The sequence below is a fragment of the Ursus americanus genome, chromosome 24, assembly GCF_024610735.1.
Source record: "Ursus americanus isolate L20-20 chromosome 24, mUrsAme1.1.p, whole genome shotgun sequence".
Classification (NCBI taxonomy): Eukaryota; Metazoa; Chordata; class Mammalia; order Carnivora; family Ursidae; genus Ursus; species Ursus americanus.
This window is the reverse complement of record NC_142150.1, coordinates 18,088,565-18,110,532: the sequence shown is the minus strand read 5'-3', so window position 1 is coordinate 18,110,532 and position 21,968 is coordinate 18,088,565. Positions and strand designations below refer to the sequence as shown.

The 21,968-nt window shown below is 35.9% G+C and overlaps 1 protein-coding gene across 1 annotated transcript in view; it reads left to right on the top strand.

Annotated features, from left to right (window-relative positions):
• DCDC1 (doublecortin domain containing 1) overlaps positions 1 to 21,968 on the top strand; it is a 419,738-nt gene that overhangs the window by 231,866 nt on the left and 165,904 nt on the right. Inside the window, exons 16-19 of the mRNA XM_045808577.2 lie at positions 2,537 to 2,655; positions 9,806 to 9,866; positions 17,927 to 18,061; positions 18,465 to 18,622. Of these exons, the coding sequence (XP_045664533.2) occupies positions 2,537 to 2,655; positions 9,806 to 9,866; positions 17,927 to 18,061; positions 18,465 to 18,622 (473 nt within the window). The remainder of the gene's footprint in view (positions 1 to 2,536; positions 2,656 to 9,805; positions 9,867 to 17,926; positions 18,062 to 18,464; positions 18,623 to 21,968) is intronic.

Below are 21,968 nucleotides of genomic sequence, written 5' to 3'. Positions count from 1 at the left end.
TGTAGATCCCCATGTGAGCATTCAACTCACTTTCACACGTGCTGATTAGTTCAGACTCAGAGAGTGTTTAAATTCAGCACAAGGGGAGCCTGGGTGGTTCAGTCGGTTAAGCGTCTGCCTTCAGCTCAGGTTATGATCCCAGGATCAAGTCCCACATCAGCCTCCTTGCTAGATGGGAAGCCTGCTTCTCCCTCTACCTGATGCTCCCCCTGCTTGTGCTCTCAATCTCTCTCTCTCTCTCTGACAAGTAAATAAAATAAATAAATAAACTCAGCACAGAACTTCCGAGCAGTCCACACACTCACCATTTTCATGAAATTTGTCTGAATGTCATTTGCTTCTACCTCCTAGCCTTCATCGCTGAGCCTCACCGAGCCTGGGGGGTGAGCACCATGTAGGGACAGCGTACGGTCTTTGTAAGGACAGTTTTAAGAGAAATCCGAGTATAAAATGTGAACAATGACTAACGCATTTTATACCCAAGTATTGACACTATTTAATTTTTTAACTTTACTATTATGCTAGTGGATCCGATTTAAATTGAGAACACATAATTGCCCTCCCCTTCCTCTTACTTTTGAAATGTGTTTTGTAATTGCCACCAAATATTTATGTCTGGAAAGAGATGGTGCAGCTTGTATCTACCCTTCTTTTGTCTTCCTTTTCCCCCCCACTATAGATGATTTTTGCCTCTTTTTAGCCCTTTTGTGGGTGCAGAGTCGCTCAGGCAAGTTTGCTGCTACTTTGTTGGGGTTGGGGAGGTTGCAGCTATTTTCTCAAAGCAAATTTGGGATTGTCCTTAACTATTATTTTTTGATTCTCTGAGAGCTAAAAAACAAACATATAGAGTTATTAAGATACAAAGGCACCAAGAAATGTTCATTTCATATATCAAGATAGAATGAGATTAGATGAGATGTTTCTTCAATCTACTTCCAACCTGGAGACTCTATGAACTAGGAACCTTTTTTAAGTTGTATTTTGTTTCAGACTTAATAACAGTATTTGCCATTTTGCTATACATCTGCTACATGTTAAGCATCTTCTACATATTTATTATCTCTTTTAGTCTTATACTTTATATAGCTGAAAAAACAGGCTAGTACGTGGCAGAGGAAAGATTCTTGGTCTATCTGACTTCAAAACTTACATCTTTTCACAGTAATATAAAACACTGCTTTGTATTTGGCCAATGTATGAGCATAATGGAAGTGCTTTAGTGTTCTCATTGCCACTGAAAACTTGTGTGACCTCAGGTAAGTCACACTCTCTATTTGGGCTTTAGTCTTATCTGAAAAGAGTTGCACCAGTTGATATGGAAAGTTCTTTTCTAGATTTCATATTCTGTAATTCTATGGTATCCGTTTCTAGAATTTCATGATAGCAAAAAAACCTGTACTTGTCTAAAAATTCCTCAAAAATAAGTGAAATGCTTACCGAAAAGAGGATGGATTTTGGAGTTAGATGGATGGGAATTAGAATGCCTTGCGTGACCTTGAGAAAGTTACTTAGCTGCACTAAACCACTGTTTCCTCCTCTGTAAAAGGAAGTTAGTCATACCTATCTTGCACCGTTGCTGTAGTGACTAATAAGAAAGCACATGTGAAGTTCAAGCATAGTATATGGTATGCAGAAAGTGCTTAATAAATGTTCTTTTATTCTCACCCCAAACAATTTTCTTCCTGTATAGACAGGTATGTTCAAATGAGGATTCCATCCAGTACTTATTAGAACCAAAATTTTAAAAAATACTTTTCCTAAGTTATGGTATATTTCTTTAGCACACAGCGAAAACATGAGAAATAAAAGTTACATGCTAAAAAGAAGAATATTTTGAAAATCTTTTTAGATTGAATGTTCTTTCCCTTTTTTCAAAATTAATATCTTTACCTGTTAGGGTAGACAATTTTACATGCCATAAATCTTCAGTGGTTGTCACTTATTTAAAACATGTTGTTGATTCCCTAAGTAAGAAAATTGCTAATTGGCCATTTAAACAATATTCCCAATTAATTTCCTTATCAGAGTATCCTAACATTTTAAATGTTAGTTTAAACAAAAGCAGTTCATAAACCACCTTAAAATGTTTAACCCATGGTATTTAGACTCAGAGTAAAACTTTAAATTGGTATGAAGGTTAAGGATTTGTTGCAATCTTTTCAGTTCACTGCACCTTTTTTTTCCCTGTGCATACATATTTCAAGTAAGCTCTGTAGTTATAACTATAGCAAGTGACACATGATGGACCCCAAATCACTGCACTGTGAAATATGCACAGAAAAAAAGGACAAATGAAGATATCAAGGTCTGTTTTATTTTGCGCTGAACTGTAAAATGCCACCCTTGTCGGACAGAAGATCACTGATTCTGAGCAGGGCTCGCTGACTGCTAAGTTGTGGGTAGTGTTTCACTTTCAGCAACTGTTAATATCCGGGGTTATCCAGGCATAATGACCTCACTATTTGTGACACATTGTTGAATTTTCTGGTTCTTTTAACTTATTTAGACCTTTCTCCCCCCTCTTTATTCATTGAAGACGGGAATGATCCTGAGCCGGGTGATAACGCAGGGCTGCCTAGCTATTGGTCATCCAATCAGAGTCAACGCTGCTGAGGGAACATCACTAGAAGGATATAAATTAATCCTACAGAAAAGGTAATGCTTATGAGCTTTGTAGCTCAAAATAATAAATGTTAATTTCAAGATTTCTGAGCAGGCAAATCACGATGCCTCCCAGCTTAGAGGGAATATTCATTAGGTGTTTAAATTTGTGTTCATAATACCAATATTAACTTTCTAATCTCAGATAAGCTTGAAAATGTATGTCACTTAGTTTGGTAGTATTTCTTAGGTATTTTTAAAAGTGAAATGTTGGTATTCAACATGTACCTATGTTGTAGACAAGCTTCTGCTTTACTCTATAATTATTGGAACCCATTTCTTTATATGCATTTTAATTGTTAATTTAAATATTTAATGTTCTGTGTGTATTCTTAACCTTTTCTAAATCTTCTGAATATGAAATACTGAACTGGGAAAGAAAAATTGAGGAGACAAAAAATTGCTGACGTTTAGGGCATCAAAAGTCCCCTTCCTATTTATTTTTGCTGACTCGGTAACTAATCTATAAAGCATATTAGTGTTTTCCTGAAGGTAGGAGGTTGGAGAGGGTTAGGAGAGCAAGATTACATAGGGGCACAAGGAAACTTTGGGGGTGACTTTTTGGGGAGCGAGAGATATGGGTATGTTCATTATCTTGATTGTTGTGATGTTTTAACAGGTGTACACGTTTCAAAACTTGTCAAATTTTACACTTTAAATATGTGTCTGTCAGTTGTGCAATATTTTACAATGTTGTATGTCAGTTGTTTCTCAAAAAAGCTGTTTTTAAAAAGTACAGAAAGACAAACTAGGGGGACAAACAAAAAAATCAAAATGGGTAAGGAATGACTGAGTGCTTACTTTGGAGGGAAGTGGTGGGGAAGAGCACTCTCAGTGGAAGAGTTAACCAATGATTTAGATCAAAATGGCAGGTGTCCGGAAAGGTTACATATAGCTTGATGAACCCACTTTTCATGCCCAGGGCTCTCCCTGGACTTTCTGGATCCTGAAATTAGTGCTGATTTGGCCTTAGCCCACTGAGGTTTACTTCCTACTCTGGCCAGGGTTGTCACAGAACTCAGTGGGACTGAAACCACTTTGTGGTTTGATTTCCTTGCTGCCTAGAGAGAAGAGAGATGGGTGAGAAAAGAGATGGTAATTAAAAAAACCCACAAAACTGTAGTAAGTTTAACTTGAAAAAATCTCCGTTTACAAGAAAGATTTTGTTTAATTCAGGAAAGAAGGGAAGACAAGAGGAGAGAAGGAGAGAGGTAGGATGGGTGGATGCGGGGGAAAGGGAGTATCCCTATGCAAATGAAGATTATTTGCCTTTATATTAATGCAACTTGATTTTTATCTGAGAAACAGAATCTGTTGCAAGGTGGAAGCAAACAGTAGAAAATTTGGAAAACCAGAAGTTCTCACTAACTGTGAAGCTACATTTTGTTTTTTAGAAAGCAATAGGGACCAAGATTTTTAGAGTTAACTTCACCTCTGGTACTTTTCAAGTATATTTATCTTTTCTAAGAGTATCTGAAGTGCCTGTTTGTCTTTTTTTTTTTTTAATTTTTAAAAAATTTTTAAAAATTTTTAATTTTTTTAAAGATTATTTATTTATTTATTTGACAGAGAGAGACAGCCAGCGAGAGAGGGAACACAAGCAGGTGGAGTAGGAGAGGAAGAAGCAGGCTCCTAGCGGAGGAGCCTGATGTGGGGCTCGATCCCAGAATGCTGGGATCACGCCCTGAGCCAAAGGCAGACGCTTAATGACTGCACCACCCAGGCGCCCCCTTATTTTTTTTTAAACGCAACCATATTTTATTATAAATAACATAAATATCCTTATACAATTTCTAGAGACAAAATTTTTTCCTTTTCTCCTAAGTAGTATAATATGATCTTAACAAAAGCTATGAATCAACACATAGTCTTTTAAATACTAAAAATAATAGAACTAGCACTTAAAGTAGCAACCTGACAACTCACAGAGAATATTGTAAACATATCATGCCTCATTAGTTCGGTTATGTCTCATTTGGTGTCACTCATCTTATTCTTATTCAATATAGCAAGTGCTTGCACATATTGTGTATTTAATATTTTTTTTGTGATGTGCATCTGGCTATGATGAAAGGCAGACCAACGATGTCATTAACAAGTGACCTGAAAATCATAGAAAATTATAAAAATCATAAACTTTAAAATCAAAGATGCTTCTTTCTAACGATACTTTGGACATCTTACAGACAAACCAATTGCATCAAAGTCCTTTAATAAGACCACCAATTAATCTTGATTTTGCTTCATTTTTAAAGAATGTGGATTTGTAGGATTTGGGTTTAGTGTTAAATTCACAAACTAATAAAACAGCATACACCCCCCATTCATCCATAGAGGTTAGATTATGGAGATTACAAACTTGGGGCCCATGGGTTTGGTTTGGCCTGCACATTATTATTGTATTTTGAATGGGTGGTGAGCCTATAGAAATAGGGAGATTTTACACAAAAAATTACATATTTCTATCTTTTCTTGCAAAAAATCAGAAGAATGGGCAGTACTGGACTTTTATCATCTCATTTTACCAGTGATGCAAGAATAGATTCAGATGGAACATATACCCTCCGGTTTGCTATATTCTCCACTGTTCCTAATAACAGCCCTCAGTCTAGCTCTAGCCTGCTTCATTCATTTCTGTTACCTGTCTGATAATCTTTACTGTCTTCCTTATTTCAATGTTAATCTTTCAGTTATGGTGTTTTGCATCTCCTCCCCCCCCCCCACTTAGGTCTTGCTGGAAATGGAGTGATAACCAGCCAACATTAATCTAGAGTAGGTTAAACAAACACTGCTCTAAGGACACCATTAACTACAACCAGCAAGTGTAGCTGCGTAGTGCTAGGTGCAGAGATGAAAAGACACACAGCAAAACAGACAGCACATCACCAGGTAATCAGAGAGATTGACAATCATCTCTTTGGTCAAGTCTTGAAGTTTAGGAAGCTAAGAGTTAGAATAAAGCAGGATGACAGCCTGCACCATTGTAGAAAGGACCACTTGCCATGCATTGGAAGTTTAAGTCATATTCAAACATATAGATAACACTATTAGAAATGTCAACATCAAATAGAAAATTGTCTATGTATAACTTCACAGTTGGATTGATGGATCAAATTTCTTATCTCTACTCCTACTGTGTTAAGAATCACGGAGGGGAAATCCCTTTCCTCTGTTCTCTATGGATCCTACTTTGGTCCGCGTTGCTTTGCAAGATGCCAGAGCTATCTGAAGCTGTCTGGGAAAATAGATTTGTAATTGTGAAGCATGATGATGGTGGTCCTCCCTATACTCAACTGGGAAATAATGAGCTTTAGCCTATGAAATTTCCCCTAACTGCACTGTGGTTATGGGCTGCCTTCTTGCCTCTACTCTCTGATAAATGGCACATTTCAAAGAAAAGTGTGTGTGTGTGTGTGTGTGTGTGTGTGTGTGTGTGTGCACATTTTACAGATTCCCAATAGCAATGGTAAAATGCATATGGATACTCAATGAGCAAGCATCCCAGGGCAGAGAATTCTTTTCACACCTGTAAAAGGAGTGTATGTGACTAGTCTTGGAAGTCCTATGCTTTCAGAGAGAGAAGGACACTAAAGAGCATCTACTCTAAACCCTTCTTTGTGAGTAGAAGTAATAACAGTGGTGGTGATGGTGATTGTGATAATGATAATAATATCATTACCTTTATAAGAAATTCCAAGTCCACTAGAGACTAAATGTTCTAGAAAGGTCATATATCTGATCTTGTTAATGTCAGATCCAGGACCAGAACTTAGTCCAGCACATGTCATGATATTTATAATTTTGATTCTTGGATGGAATACTGCTTCTTCATTTTCCTCTCCTTCTCTTATTATTGATATTGTTATTGCTATTTTTAAAGTTTGTATTTGTTTCTCTATAAAAAAATCTTTTTAGCTTGCTGCTTGTTTACCAAAAAGAAGAAATTCTATGGTTTTTTTCTAATTCAGTCCCATATGAGCATCATTGCATATTGGATCTAAGTTTGATTTCTTTACATATAAAATGTCTTGAAAAATAAACAGATGCACTTGTGTTTGTAGGAATTTTATTTTTTAAAGAAGGTATTATATATTAGAATGATATCTTCTCATCCTGTTTAGTGTAGATGCCACATGAGAGACTTGTGTTTTATAGCTTTGGTAATAAAGTTTAAAGGTAACATTTATAGATATATGCTTAGAGAGACTCCTGATAGGGAAATTACTAGCAAGCTCTCAAGGCTTATATATGATTTGAAACTACATGATGTTCGCAAAATTTCCTAGGCAATTCTTGAACAGAATTTGAGCTGTGATAAAATTTGAGAAATGCTAAGGCGCCTGGGTAGCGCAGTCGTTAAGCGTCTGCTTTTGGCTCAGGGCGTGATCCTGGCATTCTGGGATCGAGTCCCACATCGGGCTCCTCCGCTGGGAGCCTGTTTCTTCCTCTCCCACTCCCCTGCTGTGTTCCCTCTCTCGCTGGCTGTCCCTCTGTCACATAAATAAATAAAAAATCTTTAAAAAAAAAATTTGAGAAATGCTAGGAAATTTGTATTTCTTTCAGAATTATTTCTTATTTTCTTAACCAAGGTATAATTTATGTTCTTTAGCTACCCACTAAGAAGATCCAATTTAACTGCCGTATATTAAATTCAAAACATTTTTCATAATGGCCTTATTAATTTTTAGGGTGATAACATTTTTGACATTTTATTCATGTATCTATTTATTCAAAGATACCTTTAATCTTCTATCATATGCCAGACACTGGGATCAGCTCTTAGGTCACATGTGGTCTCTGTCCTCACACTGTTGACAATCTGGTAAACATCTCTCCTGTTGTATTATTATTTAGGGAAAAAATGCTACAAATGCAGGAAATCAAAACTGAAATTGATGTATTTATGTATTTATAACTACATTCATCCTCAAGTCAATACTATAATTCAATTAAAAGACAAAATTCTGGATTTTACAGTTTTGCATCAGTATATTAATTACCAATTGCAGAGGTCTTACACTTTGAAAAGTTAACATTTTCCACTTTATTTATCTTGAAGAAATATGCTCACAATAATTTATGCAACTGGAGGAATTGCCTATAAGCAATAGTGTTGTACTGAGTTATAGCTGTTCCACATTAAAATGATCTGAGTTTTATCAAAACCCAGCACATTTCCATCAAAGCATTGCAGCAGCCATTCTATTATTATTTTTGAAAGGAGTGTAGTTATAAGCTGGGGATTGACAACCTTAAAGGCCAGCAATAATGTTGTTTTTATTATTTCTTCATTTAGTTGTTGAAACATGAGCTTTTTTAGTACCTCAGGAGAATTTGTATAGTATGAGAACATTTAGAGATTATATGAGCACAATTGTATAAAAAAATCTGTGTTCATACCAAAGTGTTTTAAGTCACTAAGATTGTGCATCAAATTCTAATCAGTGAGCCTAAACTGTTGATTCCATTTTTAATCATCAAGTAACACCAAGTAATTTGTGTTGTACTTTTCCAATCTAATTGAGAAGACGTCGAGCTGAAAGTCAGGTGCTCTGGGTTCTAGTATCTATCTGATACTACCTAGCTCTGTGATTTTTGACCAGCTCACTTCATTTCTCTGCATCTTACTTTATTCATCTCAGTTCCCTTCAAATTCTCAGTCTATGTGTTGTTGTTTTGGATAATGAATATCATTCTTAAAATCATATATTTTAGTTCAGGACACTATGTCAAAAAATTTTAAAGCTTCTCTTTTCCTTTATTAATTACAACATAAAAATCTCTCCAGAAGGACTAATTCTCCTAATACTTCCCCCATCCCACCCAGTGCTGAAATAGAGCAACAATTATATTTGTCTAAAACATGATAACAAGATTCTTAGCTTAGGGGTCAATTAGACCTTGAAAGATGTTTCATGAAAAAATTCACCTAAGTATTCATGTTTTCTCACATCCCTGTTTCCTCTTCTCCATTCTAAATTCACTTTCTTTTCATAGTGTCACGTTCTCTTCTTCTTTACCCAAATTTGACATCTGGGACTTAACCTTGCCTTCTGTCTCTAACCTCCACTCCATTTGTTCAATCATCAAATCAATTCTCCTTTATAATAAGTATGTGGTCTTTCCTTCCCCCACTGCTCTCATCACTGTAGTTCAGTGTTTTTAAAAGTCTGATCCCTAGACCACACACATCCAAATTCCCTAGAGTTCTTATGATTGGAATCACTCGCAATATCTGTTAATGTAGATTTTGGGGGGTCCAGACCTTCAGAATCAAAATTCTGAGGATAGGGCTTGGAAACCTACAGTATTATCAAGTATCTATCTCAACATGCCCAAGAATTCTTCACATTTTCTAATATAAACTGGATGTAGGTAAAAGGCTAATGCACACTCAACCAGTTTGGACTACTGCCTTGACATGTTCCACCCAGATCATAAAGTGCCTTGCTTTAGAATAGAGCATTACCTGACACCTCTTATTCCCAACCATTGAAATTTCTGTCAAAACTCAGAGGCAGTAGGAAGTCTTGTTTAACATCCCATTACACTTAATTTAATTCATTTGTCCTACATTTGTAAGATTTCTAAATATTAATGAATACATGATTAGTTAATTTAGGCATGATTAAGTTCATCACATTCTAGTTTTTCTTTTTTTACTCAGATTTAGTTTAAAAAATCTGATATTTCTTAATAAAATTTTCTGGTCATTTCAGAAACAGGTGTCTGGGGTTCCTAATTTTCCATGGTAACCTTTTCCATCCTATCCTCTTAATCCTTATACATAATTAGGCCTCTTTCTGCCTCATAGAGAGAGGATCTTTCTTGGGGACAGAAATTTCTATAATATTTTTATTGATTCTCTTTATTCTCTAAAACTCCTAATCACTGTGTCATGGGTAATACACACACCCCCACCCCCACCCCCACCACCACTTTGGGTACCAAGGAAATTGTTGTCTTAGGGAATGAAGGCTTCCGTTGCTGAGGTAGTAGTGGTGATGGTAGCATGGTAGAATCCTTGGGAGAGTCTGGGCAGTTCTCCTGCTGGGATGTGGAAAATGATCCTTTCATTAGAAACCTATAGAATGTTTCAGTGTGGTGAAAAGTTGTCAGTCTCTAAATTACATTTTCATTACAGACATAAAGGAGATAATTCTCAGAAGTGGGTGTTTGGAACTGACAGCTGCATTTATTCTAAGGTAAGGACTTTATAAGCCACAGCTTTAATTCCTAAATTTTTGCGTTCCCAGATTCTTATAAATATTCTTATAAATATTCTTATTGTTGAGAGCAAGAAATGCTTTTTATGCACAAATATTTCCCTGTGCCCAGGAGTTTAGAATTTAACTTAATTTAACTCAGTACTTTCCTGTGAGGTTTTGTTTGACTTTAAAATACAAGTTTTCCAAAACCAAAAATAATTCTTTCTGATTCATCACTATGATAGGACCTGCCATTTCAGGGCACCAGTTTTTTTTTTTCCTTTCTATTTTAAATTTAATTTAATTTATTATTTTTTTATTGAAGTATAATTGATATATAACATTGTATAAATTGAAGATATATAACATGTTGATTTGTTACTTTATATATTGAAATATGATATTATCTAGCATTCACTATCTATCACACCATATAATTCTTTTTTTGTGGAGATTAAGATTTACTCTCTTAAAAACTTTCAAGTATGTAATACATTATTGTTGACTATAATCATTATGCTGTGCATTAGGTCTCCAAGACTTATTGATCTAATAGTTGCAGATTTACACCAGTGAACGATATCTGAATTCCCTCATCCTCTAGCCCGTGGTAACCGCCATTCCTTTCTCAGTTTCTATGAGTTCAGCTCTTTTAGATTCCACATATACATGATATCATGCAGTGTTTGTCTTTTGCCTAACTAATCTCACTTAGCATAATGCCCTCAAGGTCCATCCATGTCATAGCAAATGGCAGGATTTCCTTCTCTGTCATGGCTGATGAATATTCCATTGTATATATCACATCTTCTTTATCCATTCATCAGTTGGCACTTAGGTTGTTTCCATATCTTGGCTATTGTGAGTAATGCTGCAGTAAATATCAAAAAGATACCTACATAAGTTTTCTTAGTCATTAAAATGAAGAGATTGGCACTTTGAAAAACTGGCAATAGTTACTAAAGTTGAACATATCTATACAACTCAGCAACAACTCCCCTACTAGTTTAATGCTAAAGGGAATTAATTACTTATCTTAAGGAAAAGATATTTACTAAAATGTTAATAATAGCAGCACTGATTGTAGTAGTCTCAACATGGAGATGATAGAAATGCTTATTAGCAGTAGAATAAATGGATAAATAAATTGTGAGATATATATATATTCAATGGAATACTATATAGCAGAGTTGGAAAACTTCCGTAAAGGACCAGATACTAAATATTTGGCACTTTGTGAGCCATGCAATCCCTGTCCCAATTTCTCAACCCTGACTTTGTAGCTTGAAAGTGGCCATAAATAATATGTAAATAAATGGTATGGCTGTGTTGCAATAAAATTTTACTTACAGAAACAGGGGGTCAGTTAGATTTGGATCATGGGCATTAGTTTTCTGACTCTGGAGGATAGCAATGCCAATAAACTATAATTACCCATAACAATGTCTATGAATATCACAAATAAAATGGTTTACAAAGAAACCAGATCTAAGAATATATACACTTCATGATTACAGTTATTTAAACTTTAATACCAAGCAAAACCAAAAAAATCTGTTGTGTGAGAGATCAGGAGAGTGGCTATAGTTGAAGGAGGTTAGTGACGGAAAGGGGTCATGAGAAGTGCTTCAGGTGTGGTGTTATGGTCCCTTTCTTGACTTGGGCGGTTAATTAAATGGATATTCACTATGTGGAAATGGATTGAATAGTAAACTTATGATTTATGTACTCTTCTGTATGTATATTATATGTACATAAAAATTTGCTTCAGTAAAGTGAGGATACTGACCTTGAGTTCTCAAGATTTTCTTCTGGTTCTATAACTCCAAATCTAAATGGAATGCTAATCAATCACCAATAACTAAGAAAGGCAAAAATTAGATTAGTCACATGATATCTGTTAGTGTTTGCCTCAAGATCCCACCATTATGATTTCAGAAATGCTAAATTACTCAGATGAATGAAACTGGACATATGTGGTATATTAATTTTTTAGGGCTGCTGTAACAAAGTACCATAAACCAGGTGGCTTAAACAACAGAAAGGTATTCTCTCCAATTGTGGAGGCCAGAAGTCTGAAATCAGGTGCTAACAGTGCTGTGCACCATCTGAATCCTCTTGGGGAAGATTCTTCCATGCCCCTTCCATCTTCTGGCATTCCCAGACATTCTTGACCCTGGCAGCATAACTCCAATCTCTACCTCCATCTATGGCCATCTCCTTCTGTGACTGAATCTTCATACACCATTCTCCTCCATGTGTGTGTCTGTGTCCAAATTTTTCTCTTCCCAGGACACCAGTCATATTGGTTAGGGCCCACCCTAAGGGCCTAATATTAAATTGATTACATCTGCAGAGACCTTATTTCCAAATAAGGTCACATTCCCAGGTACCAATGGTTAGGACTTCAGTGTACTTCTTGGGGGGGGGGGGCATGACACAATTCAACCTCTAACACAGAGCATGATGGTTATCAATGTATTCTCTCTTAGTTCCAGATCTACAATTTTTTGCCAGGCACCTGCCTCAGGCAGCTTCACAGCAGAGTACTGCCAGTGGGGCACCTTCCTATGAATGGTTTCCTTGAGCATGTTCCTTGTGGGTGACTTTATAGTGGAGTGTCACCAGCTAGGCACCTCCCTGTGGACAGCTTCTCCTGGTGCTCCAAAGGCAGATTTATAGTAAATTCTGTGGGTGAGCTGCCTCAGGGACTAATTCAACATCAAGTGAGCCATGGCTGGCTGTGCCCTTTTTCATGTGGTTTGGATCTCAGCCTTGGGTCAGGCCTCTTCCTTGAGCATTCTGTCTCAGGTCTAGCAGTACTGGCTGCTCCACACCTGCTATTCGCACATTCTTCAGTGTTCTCTTTAACTCTTACTTGCCAATTTCCTGACACTCTAGTCCTCTGTTACTAATTGTTATATTAAACTTTTCCTATTCAAATTACTGTGTGGATTATATCTCCTTATTGGACCCTGACTGATAAAAATAATAGCTTTATTTCTCTAGTGTTCTAGAATGACACTGTTGAGCTGTTATTTCATGGCCTGCATCGTTTTAGAAATTTAGAGACTTTGATACAATTTAAATTTAAAAATTGATGTAATACCATTTCCTTGAGTAGTTATCTGTTGGCACACTAAAATTCCAACCCACTCACTAACTCAGCCAGGACTATACACTTTTAGCTCTGCTGCTAAGCAGAGAATTTGACATAGTTATCAAATGTCAAAGCATTTTTAAATGCTTTTTGTCCAACTTCATCCTGAGGTTCACCCTAGCTTTCCCCTTGTCCTGTTTCTGACTTTACCACTTTCCTGAGCCAGAAGGACTAGGTTAGTGGAGAGGAAGTCACAGAAAGACCAAGACTACTTATACAACTTGGAAAAAATAAAAAGTAGAATTTTTCTTTTGAGAGAGAGAGAGGGAGAGAGAGAATGCAGAAGAATGAAACTGGATCATTTTTTTAAACCATACACAAAAATAGACTCAAAATGGATGAAAGACCTACATGTGAGACAGGAATCCATCAAAATCCTAGAGGAGAACACAGGCAGCAACCTCTGTGACCTGTGACCCTCTTGCTAGACACATCTCCTAAGGCAAGGGAAACAAAGGCAAAAATGAACTATTCGGGCTTCATCAAGAAAAAAAGCTTTTGCACAGCAAAGGATATAGTCAACAAAACCAAAAGACAACTGGCGCAATGGGAGAAGATATTTGCAAATGTCTTATCAGATAAAGGGCTAGTATCCAAAATCTATAAAGAACTTACCAAACTCAACACCCAAAGAACAAATGAATCCAATCCAGAAATTGGCAGAAGACATGAACAGACATTTCTGCAAAGAAGACATACAAATGGCCAACAGACACATGAAAAAATGCTCAACATCACTAGGCATCAGAGAAATACAAATCAAAACCACAATGAGATACCACCTCACATCGGTCAAAATAGCTAAAATCAACAAGTCAGGAAACGACAAATGTTGATGAGGATGCAGAGAAAGGGGAACCCTCTGACATTGTTGGTGGGAATGCAAGCTGGTGCAGCCACTCCAGAAAACAGTATGGAGGTTCCTCAAAAAGCTGAAAATAGAGCTACCCTACAACCTGGGAATTGCTGTACTAGGTATTTACCCCAAAGGTACAACTGTGGTGATTCAAAGGGGCACCTGCACCGTAATGTTTATATCAGCAATGTCCACAATAGCTGAAACTATAGAAAGAGTCCAGATGTCCATCAACAGATGAAAGGATAAAGAAGATGTGGCATATATATACAATGGAATACCACTCAGCCATCAAAAAATGAACACTTGCCATTTGCAACAATGTGGATGGAACTAGAGGGTATTATGCTAAGTGAAATAAGTCAATCAGAGAAAGACAATTATCATATGTTCTCACTCATATGTGGAATTTAAGAAACAAAACAGAGGATCATAGGAAAAGGGAGGGAAAAATAAAACAAGACAAAATCAGAGAGGGAGACAAACCATAAGAAACTCTTAATCATAGGAAACAAACTGAGGGTTGCTGGAGGGGAGGGGAGTGATATTTGGGGTGATAGACATTGAGGAGGGCATGTGATGTAATGAGCATTGGGTGTTATATAAGACTGATGAATCCCTGAACTCTACCTCTGAAACTAGTAATACACTATATGTTAATTAATTTTATTTAAATAAAAAAAGGAAAAAGACAAAGCATCTAACCAAGACTAGTAGTGAGTAAACATCTTTATGAGCATGCAAACAGAGAATCCACAAAGAAAATGACTAATGACTTTGAGTATATAAAATTTAAAAAACTCCTAAATCTTAAATAGCATAAGGAAGAGTAAATAGAGAAATATGACAAACAGGGAAAATCTTTGCAATATAAATGTCAGAGATAGGATAGTACCCTTAATATATAGTAAGCTTGCTAAAGCAGTAGAAAAGGATAAACATTTCAAAAGAAACACAGGTAAAGGACATAAAAAGGAAATATATGACAGAAGAAAAATTAGAAGAACCAAACCAAATAAAAAATTTCAGTCTCCCTAAAAATTAAAGAAATGTAAAACAATGAGGCATTATTTTCTCCCTGTTAAATATCAGTAGATATAAAACTAGGAATATCTAATGTTGAAGAAAATGTGAGAAAACAAACATGTACATTTCTTTTTTGTATTTATATTTGTGGTTTAATGTAGAATAATTGATGATGACAGAGGAAATGTAATGTGATTGAGAAAAATCAGATAAAACATTTATTTATACTGTATCAAAGACATTGTGTGTGTGTGTGTGTAGAAACAAAACAGGAAGTTTCTACAAAAAACAAGTGGTAGGAGGATGAATACTTATTTTCTTTAAGTTTCTCTGTATTTTCTAAGTTTCTATAAAAAGCATTTATAATCAGAAAAAAGGGAAGCCAGGACAATTTTTAAATCTCTCCAAATACTTGGTGGGAGGATGAATAATAGAACTCGTCACTCTATTACTTGTGTATGTCTGCCACCTTAGCTAGACTGCCAACTCCAGGAAGCAAAGCCCATGACGTTTTTTTTTTTCCTTTTTTTGGTCTTCGCTTCTGCTATGTCTAGCAGAATATTCAGATACATCATGCTTCTACGTTTTGGGCATGGCCTCATCCATCTCATTGGATATATATTGAAGTTTCCCATGTTCCAGGTATGCCTTCTTCCAATAAGAGGGAAATATACCTCCGAAGTAAACTTAGATAAAATGTCTTTACCTCTGTTAGAGGATGCAAAACGTGAAACTACTATCAGAATACAAGGGATTTACAACTGTCAGAATCAAAGCCATGACGTTTACATGTGTTTGTTGGCCATTTGTATACCCTCTTTGGAGAATTATCTTCTACCCAGGTCCGTTGCTAATTTTTAAATTTGATTATTTATCTTTTTATTATAGAGTTGTAAAAGTTCTTTATATATTCAGTATACACATCCCTTATCAAACATATGATTCGCAAATATTTTCTCCCATTTTGTAAGTTGCCCTTTTATTTTTTGATGACATTGTAGCACAAAAGTTTTAAATTTTGATGTAGTATAATTTAGCTATTTTTGCTTTTGTCACTTGTACTTTTGGTGAAGTCGCTTACATTTTTTTAATAGACTTTATTTTTTAAAGCAGCTCTAAGTTCACAGCAAAACTGAGTGGAAAATACTAAGAGTTCTCATATACCTCATTTCCCCACATATGTACAACCTCCCCCACTATTGACATGCCCCATAGAGTGGTCATTTGTTACAGTTGATGAATCTACATTGACACATTATGACCCCAAATCCATAGTTTACATTAGGGTTCACTCATAGTGTTGTATATTTGAGTTTGGATAAATGTATAATGACAAAATTGAGCCACCATAATAGTATCATGTAGAATTGTTTCACTGCCCTAAAAATTCTCTGTGGTCTGCCCATTCATCTTCCTCCTAATCCCTGACAATTGCTGATTTTTTTTTTTTTTTACTATGTCCATAGTTTTGCCTTTTACAGAATGTCATGTGGTTGGAATCATACAATATGTAGCCTTTTCAGGTTGCTTCTTTCACTTAGTAATATGCACTTAAGATTCTGGAGCCCCTTACATTTTTAACATGCATATTTAGTTATACAGTTTCTAAAAAAATGTTTAAGTTATTCAATACCTCTTTTTCCAGAGCAATATAAGGATTTTAGTGCCCTTTAATTGCCCCCTGAACACCCATTCATATTTTTGTCAGAACTTTTGTTCTCCACTTTACAAAAGAAGTTTATATCATACTTGAGGCAGGGTGTCTAGGTTTTACAGGCTAGTAAACAAGCTGGATGACACTGAGCAAGTTGCTTAACCTCCTTTTGTCTGTTTCCTTATTTTTAAAATGGGCGAAATAATAGGACCAATTTCAAAGGGCTGTAGCAAGGATTAAAATGTAAATATATGGTCATGTGGCAATTACTCTGATGCAATAGTAGTCTCCAAGTACGCTCCTAGATAGACTATCACAGAGTTCATGGAACAGAAAGGTGCACAGACCAAATGAAATGTTCAGATCACAGTTTATTCAATCAATTTGAAATATGAAGCAAAATGTATGGTAAGAGAGGTGGGCTGGGTAAAACACACTTAAGGTGTAAGTGTATTAAAGAGTCATAGTAGCTGAATCTCCGCAAAGTTGACATATCGTCTCTCTGTTGCCTCACCTTTCCCTGCTGATGATGTGGTTACAAAGACCAGAGTGGAAATTCAAACAAGGGAGCCCAACATACTAAAGGTGTCTGAGGAAACGGCACACACTTACTCCATAAGAGAGTTTGTTGGCAAGTACACTTGGCCAATAGCTATGCTCTCCAGTTAGCCCGATGGGCAACTATGCATTTTATTTGCCTGAAAATCCAAAATCGAAGTCAAATCCAAAATCAAAGTCGGCAATAGGTGGCCAATTAAAGATCTCACAATTATTGTGTGTCTCAGGTGCTTCATTTATACTTAGGGTGTCATAAGTATTTGTTGCTTCATTCGTTACTTAGCAAATCATGACTATTAAATGCCTATTTTTGCCCGTCTATCCCTATCTATCTGTGTTCATAGACTTATGCTCTCCTTATTTTGCTTGATAGTCCTCAGCTTACTAACTTGCTTATCTATGCTAAATGCAGCTAATGAATTTCATCCATCCCATTTGTTTTCTTGTCTTCTGGAGCAGAATTGAATATTCTCAGACAATACAGCAATTGCATATTGTATGTAGAAATAACTCAATAAATGTTAGCTATTATTATTATATAAGATGGCTTTAATATTTTAATACTACCATCTAAGAGTGAAGATTAGCGATCTAGTTAAACTTGATCAGATTAAACAACTAACTGAAAACCTAATATTCAAGTTATTTGGCTTGATTTTGATCTGAAGTGGATAATAAGGTGCATTAAAGTCAGATTTGTTTACTATGAATTTAATTTATCCTCTCATCATTCCAGTTGTATAGATTATTGGCAGTTACTGGCAAGGCTAGTACTACTTTTATTTTTTTTCCCTTTCCTCCAGGCTTATCCTCAGTTTGTTCTGACCTACCTAGAGGACCTAACTGGACAAGTGGATGTGACCCAGACAGAGTATCACATTCACCATGGTGCCCAGACTACAACTCATCAGGAACATGGTGGCAGCTTAGCAGAAGAGGTCAGTGTAGTGAGCCAGAGGCAAGACAGAAATAGATCTCTAAAATGTATTTTGAAAAGAGAAACTGTTCAAGTTGTTTTCAGGAGACAAGCACAAATTCACATCTTAGTGATACTGATTGTTTAAAATCATACACATAATATAAATATCTATATGCACGTTTATATTTATATAAACATCTATATATACTCATATAAACATTATTTTATTAAATAGTGGATGACCTTGTAGCTTTCATTAGGACTGCTGCCTTTTCTTCTGGTTGCATACAAATGATTTTTGTGCTGAATGAGGAAGACTGGAGGAACCCTGGAAAGTGTAATGTTAAATTTGGGGCATATGTAGCTTAGATATTTCCACTCAATGAAAATTAGCTACATTATTGTTATATTTCATTTCTTAGGTTCTGCAAGAAAGTGCCAGCATCCCTGGTCTGAAGCAACTACCAGAGCCTTCAGACACCCATTTAATGCCAGAAGGTTCTCTTGGGGAGACAAGGCAACTGACAGTGGCACTGGTGAGGAAACTGGAAGAGAAACATCCTAAGGCTTCTGCTCAGAGGTAGGGCACTGACAGAACAGAGCTTTATTGCTCAATGACATTCGATGTTTTCCTTCAGTTTCATGTAAGATTGATTTCTTGAAGATTATTGAAATATCTCAAAAGCCCTTTGGCTTGCAAGCACATTCATTTTCAGGTCACGTTTGATGAAGAGAGGTGACATTTATGTGTATTTCATTAAAGTTTGATGCATGGTATTGTTTATAAGTATACTTAGGAAGGGTTGCTGTCCTGGGATCTCACTAAAATACTCTGAAATAACATAATTAGAGTGATAGTGAGCATATATCCAATTGTGAAAATACCAAGAGGTTTTAAGAACATCAGACCCGTATAGACAATTCTTTTTGTGTTCCATGACAAGATTATTATATTTAGACCTGAGGATAAATGCACATTGGATGGTCTTAAGCAGTGATAATTTTAAAAATTGACATAATTTCTATAGAATAAAACTAACCAATGATTTTGCTAACCAATTGAAAATCACCCTTGGTTGGAAAATAGAAACTATTTCTTTGATCCTCTTTATTTAATTGGAAAATTAAAGTCGATGTTTATTATTAGTAGTAGCAGCGTTATTATTATTTTGTTCAGTTTGATGTTATAATTCACAAAATAATGTTACAAATTGCAATTTTAATATAATAATAGTTAGAAATTAACTATTGCCTGAAGTGCTCTTAAAGAGTAATATAATTCTTACTGTACTTTCTAACATTCGAGAGAATTCCTAACTTTAAATATTCTAACTGTAGATAGAAATGTCAGTTGCATGAAGAAAGAAAAAAATGACAACTTTTAACTTCTTTTTTAAAAACCTTTCCAGCTTTATAGAGATAGAGTTGACATATAACATTGTATAAGTTTAAGGTATGCAATATGACAGCTTTTATTTCATTTAAAAGCTATCTTATATTCTTAAATTATATATTCCTGCCTCAGAGTTTTAGAGGAGAGGAACATTTTTTTTTTCCTGATAACAAAAAGGACTTTTCAATTTATTGTCGCTTTGTTATCTAAACCTCACTTCGGTCTCGTTGTTTTGAGTAAGACAGGGCACAGATAAACAAAAGAACAAATTTAGTACCTTGCTGTATCGTAGTCTAGGAATATCCCAGACCTGTACAAAAACTAAGTTCTAGTTCTTTTCCCGCTACTTGCTTTTTAATCGTATGTAAGATTCTTAACTCACCAGTACCCCACAACACGGCCACAAAGCCCCAGCAATTCAACCAGGCCTCTCTGTTCAGGTCACTAGAATGGCAGGCCCTTGGGAGCAATCTTCGAAGTTTTCATGTAAAGCGGGAACTCGGGGAGAACTGGGCCACTGGGGAACTTAAATACGGTTTTATGAGACCGTTGTTGTTGGCCTTTCTAGACTCACTTGGCAGCCATTTCTACTCTACGTTTTTTGAGAGCATGAGGGGGCTTGTCATTATCCTGGGTTCTACTCAAGGAGGCACAGGTTCCTGCTGCTCCTGGATTTCGGAAACCTGTAGGGGATTTCCATGTTTGTCTCCTGCTGGCCCAGGTCCTTGTGGGTCAATGTGCAGGGACTCCAGTGATAACTCACCGAATTCTCGATGACTCTCTCCTTCCCCAGCCTGGAAATATTTTCTCTGAGGGTTGAGGACATTGAGTGGTCGAGGGATTTGTCTTCTGTATTTTTTGGTTGTATCTCCCCTGAAGCAGTACAGTCTGACAATGGAACACTGGGAGAAAGGCATATAGTATTAGCGAGCCCAAAATCCCACAGTACAAACAGAAAAACAAACAACAAAGCAGTTAACGTCAGTTACATAACATAATACTTGTTTGAATTGTTAGAATTACATGTCTTTGAATTTCCAGGAACGTAGTAAGCACTCAATGAGTAGTTCTTGAAAATGTGCTGAAAATAAGTAGAGTAGAAAACAGTTTCTCATAGGGGTTGTGGTTAGATTTGTGATTTTTAGTCAATAGGGATTGACTAACCACGGTTGGGATTTTATTTCATAAGAAAATTCCCGGGGTCCTTATCTTAGTGAGCATCCCTCAGGATCTGTGTCTCAGGCTACAGCAACTCTTCCAGTCCTCTTTTTTTTCTTAAAGCCACAGGGATTTATCCTCATTCTCCTCTCCACCCCCACAATTTACCATAATAGATGTAATTTCAGTTTCTCTCCTTCTTTCTGTTCCTTAACAAAGTTATTTTGAGTAGAGAGTAAGTACTTAGAGCAATTACTTTCTTCCCATTTTGGAAAGAATTGTTGGGCAAAATTAGAACATGGTACTGAATTTGGCATATTGATTACTGTGAACCTTAGGTTGTCTTGTTAGGTTTACATGCAGTCCAAATATAAGAGAATCGGTGCATTATATTATCACAGCTTTAAAAGAGGGCTTTACATTTCCTTGCTTTTATCAATGATAATTTTACAAAATACAGAATAAAATCATTACAAAAAAATAAAGGAATACTGTGAAATGATCTGAGTTGTGGAAATTGAAGAAAGAAATGGAATTTTAGAACAAAAACCATTAATGAGCAAATAATCTGGAGAAAGAACATATAATTGAAAAGAATAAAAAGATACAGAGATATAAATGCATGTATTTCCTTAGAATAGCCAAAGAAGGAGAGAACCACAAGCAGTCAAATTTGGGGAAAGACAGAGAGATTGGTAGTTATTGGCAGGTAGTACGTGAAAATGAAAGATAACATTCAATTTTTAATAACATATACTGACTTTGCTTAAGTGTTTTATGTGCATTATTGCTCAATAACCTATGTGGGATGTAAAATAGAGTTATTCATCTCTCTTTTACTGATAAGGAAATTGAGGCACAGAGAGATTAAGTTACTTTGCTGACGGCCTTCCACGTAGTAATGTAAGTCAGGCCTATCTGAGCCCCAGGTCTTTTTCTTAGCTTCTATATTATTCTGCCTAACCGTTCATGTTCTTGTCTTAGTGATTATTCCAAATCTTTAGGCTTTCAAATGGGGCCTATCATTTTGACTGGATATCTTGGAAAGGGACCTTTAAATAAAGTGGAACAGTTTAGAAAGGAAATAATAAAAGATAAGTCAATATATACAGCTTTCAGTGACGGCTAAATAAGAGGTAGAAAATATAAAAGGAGACTGTGAACCCCTGATTTCTTGTTGAATCCAACAGCCTAGATTTACTGATTTACAAGGCTTGCACTTGAATGGATTAGAGATTTTTAAAAACCTCTTTCTAATAAGGTGACTATAACTTGTCATGATTAGCCAAGGTATATCCCACCTCGAAAGGTGGTTCAGTTCAGCTTTGTATGTACTAAATTTTGTGATAAGTAACTAATAGCTGTCTTTTGTGGA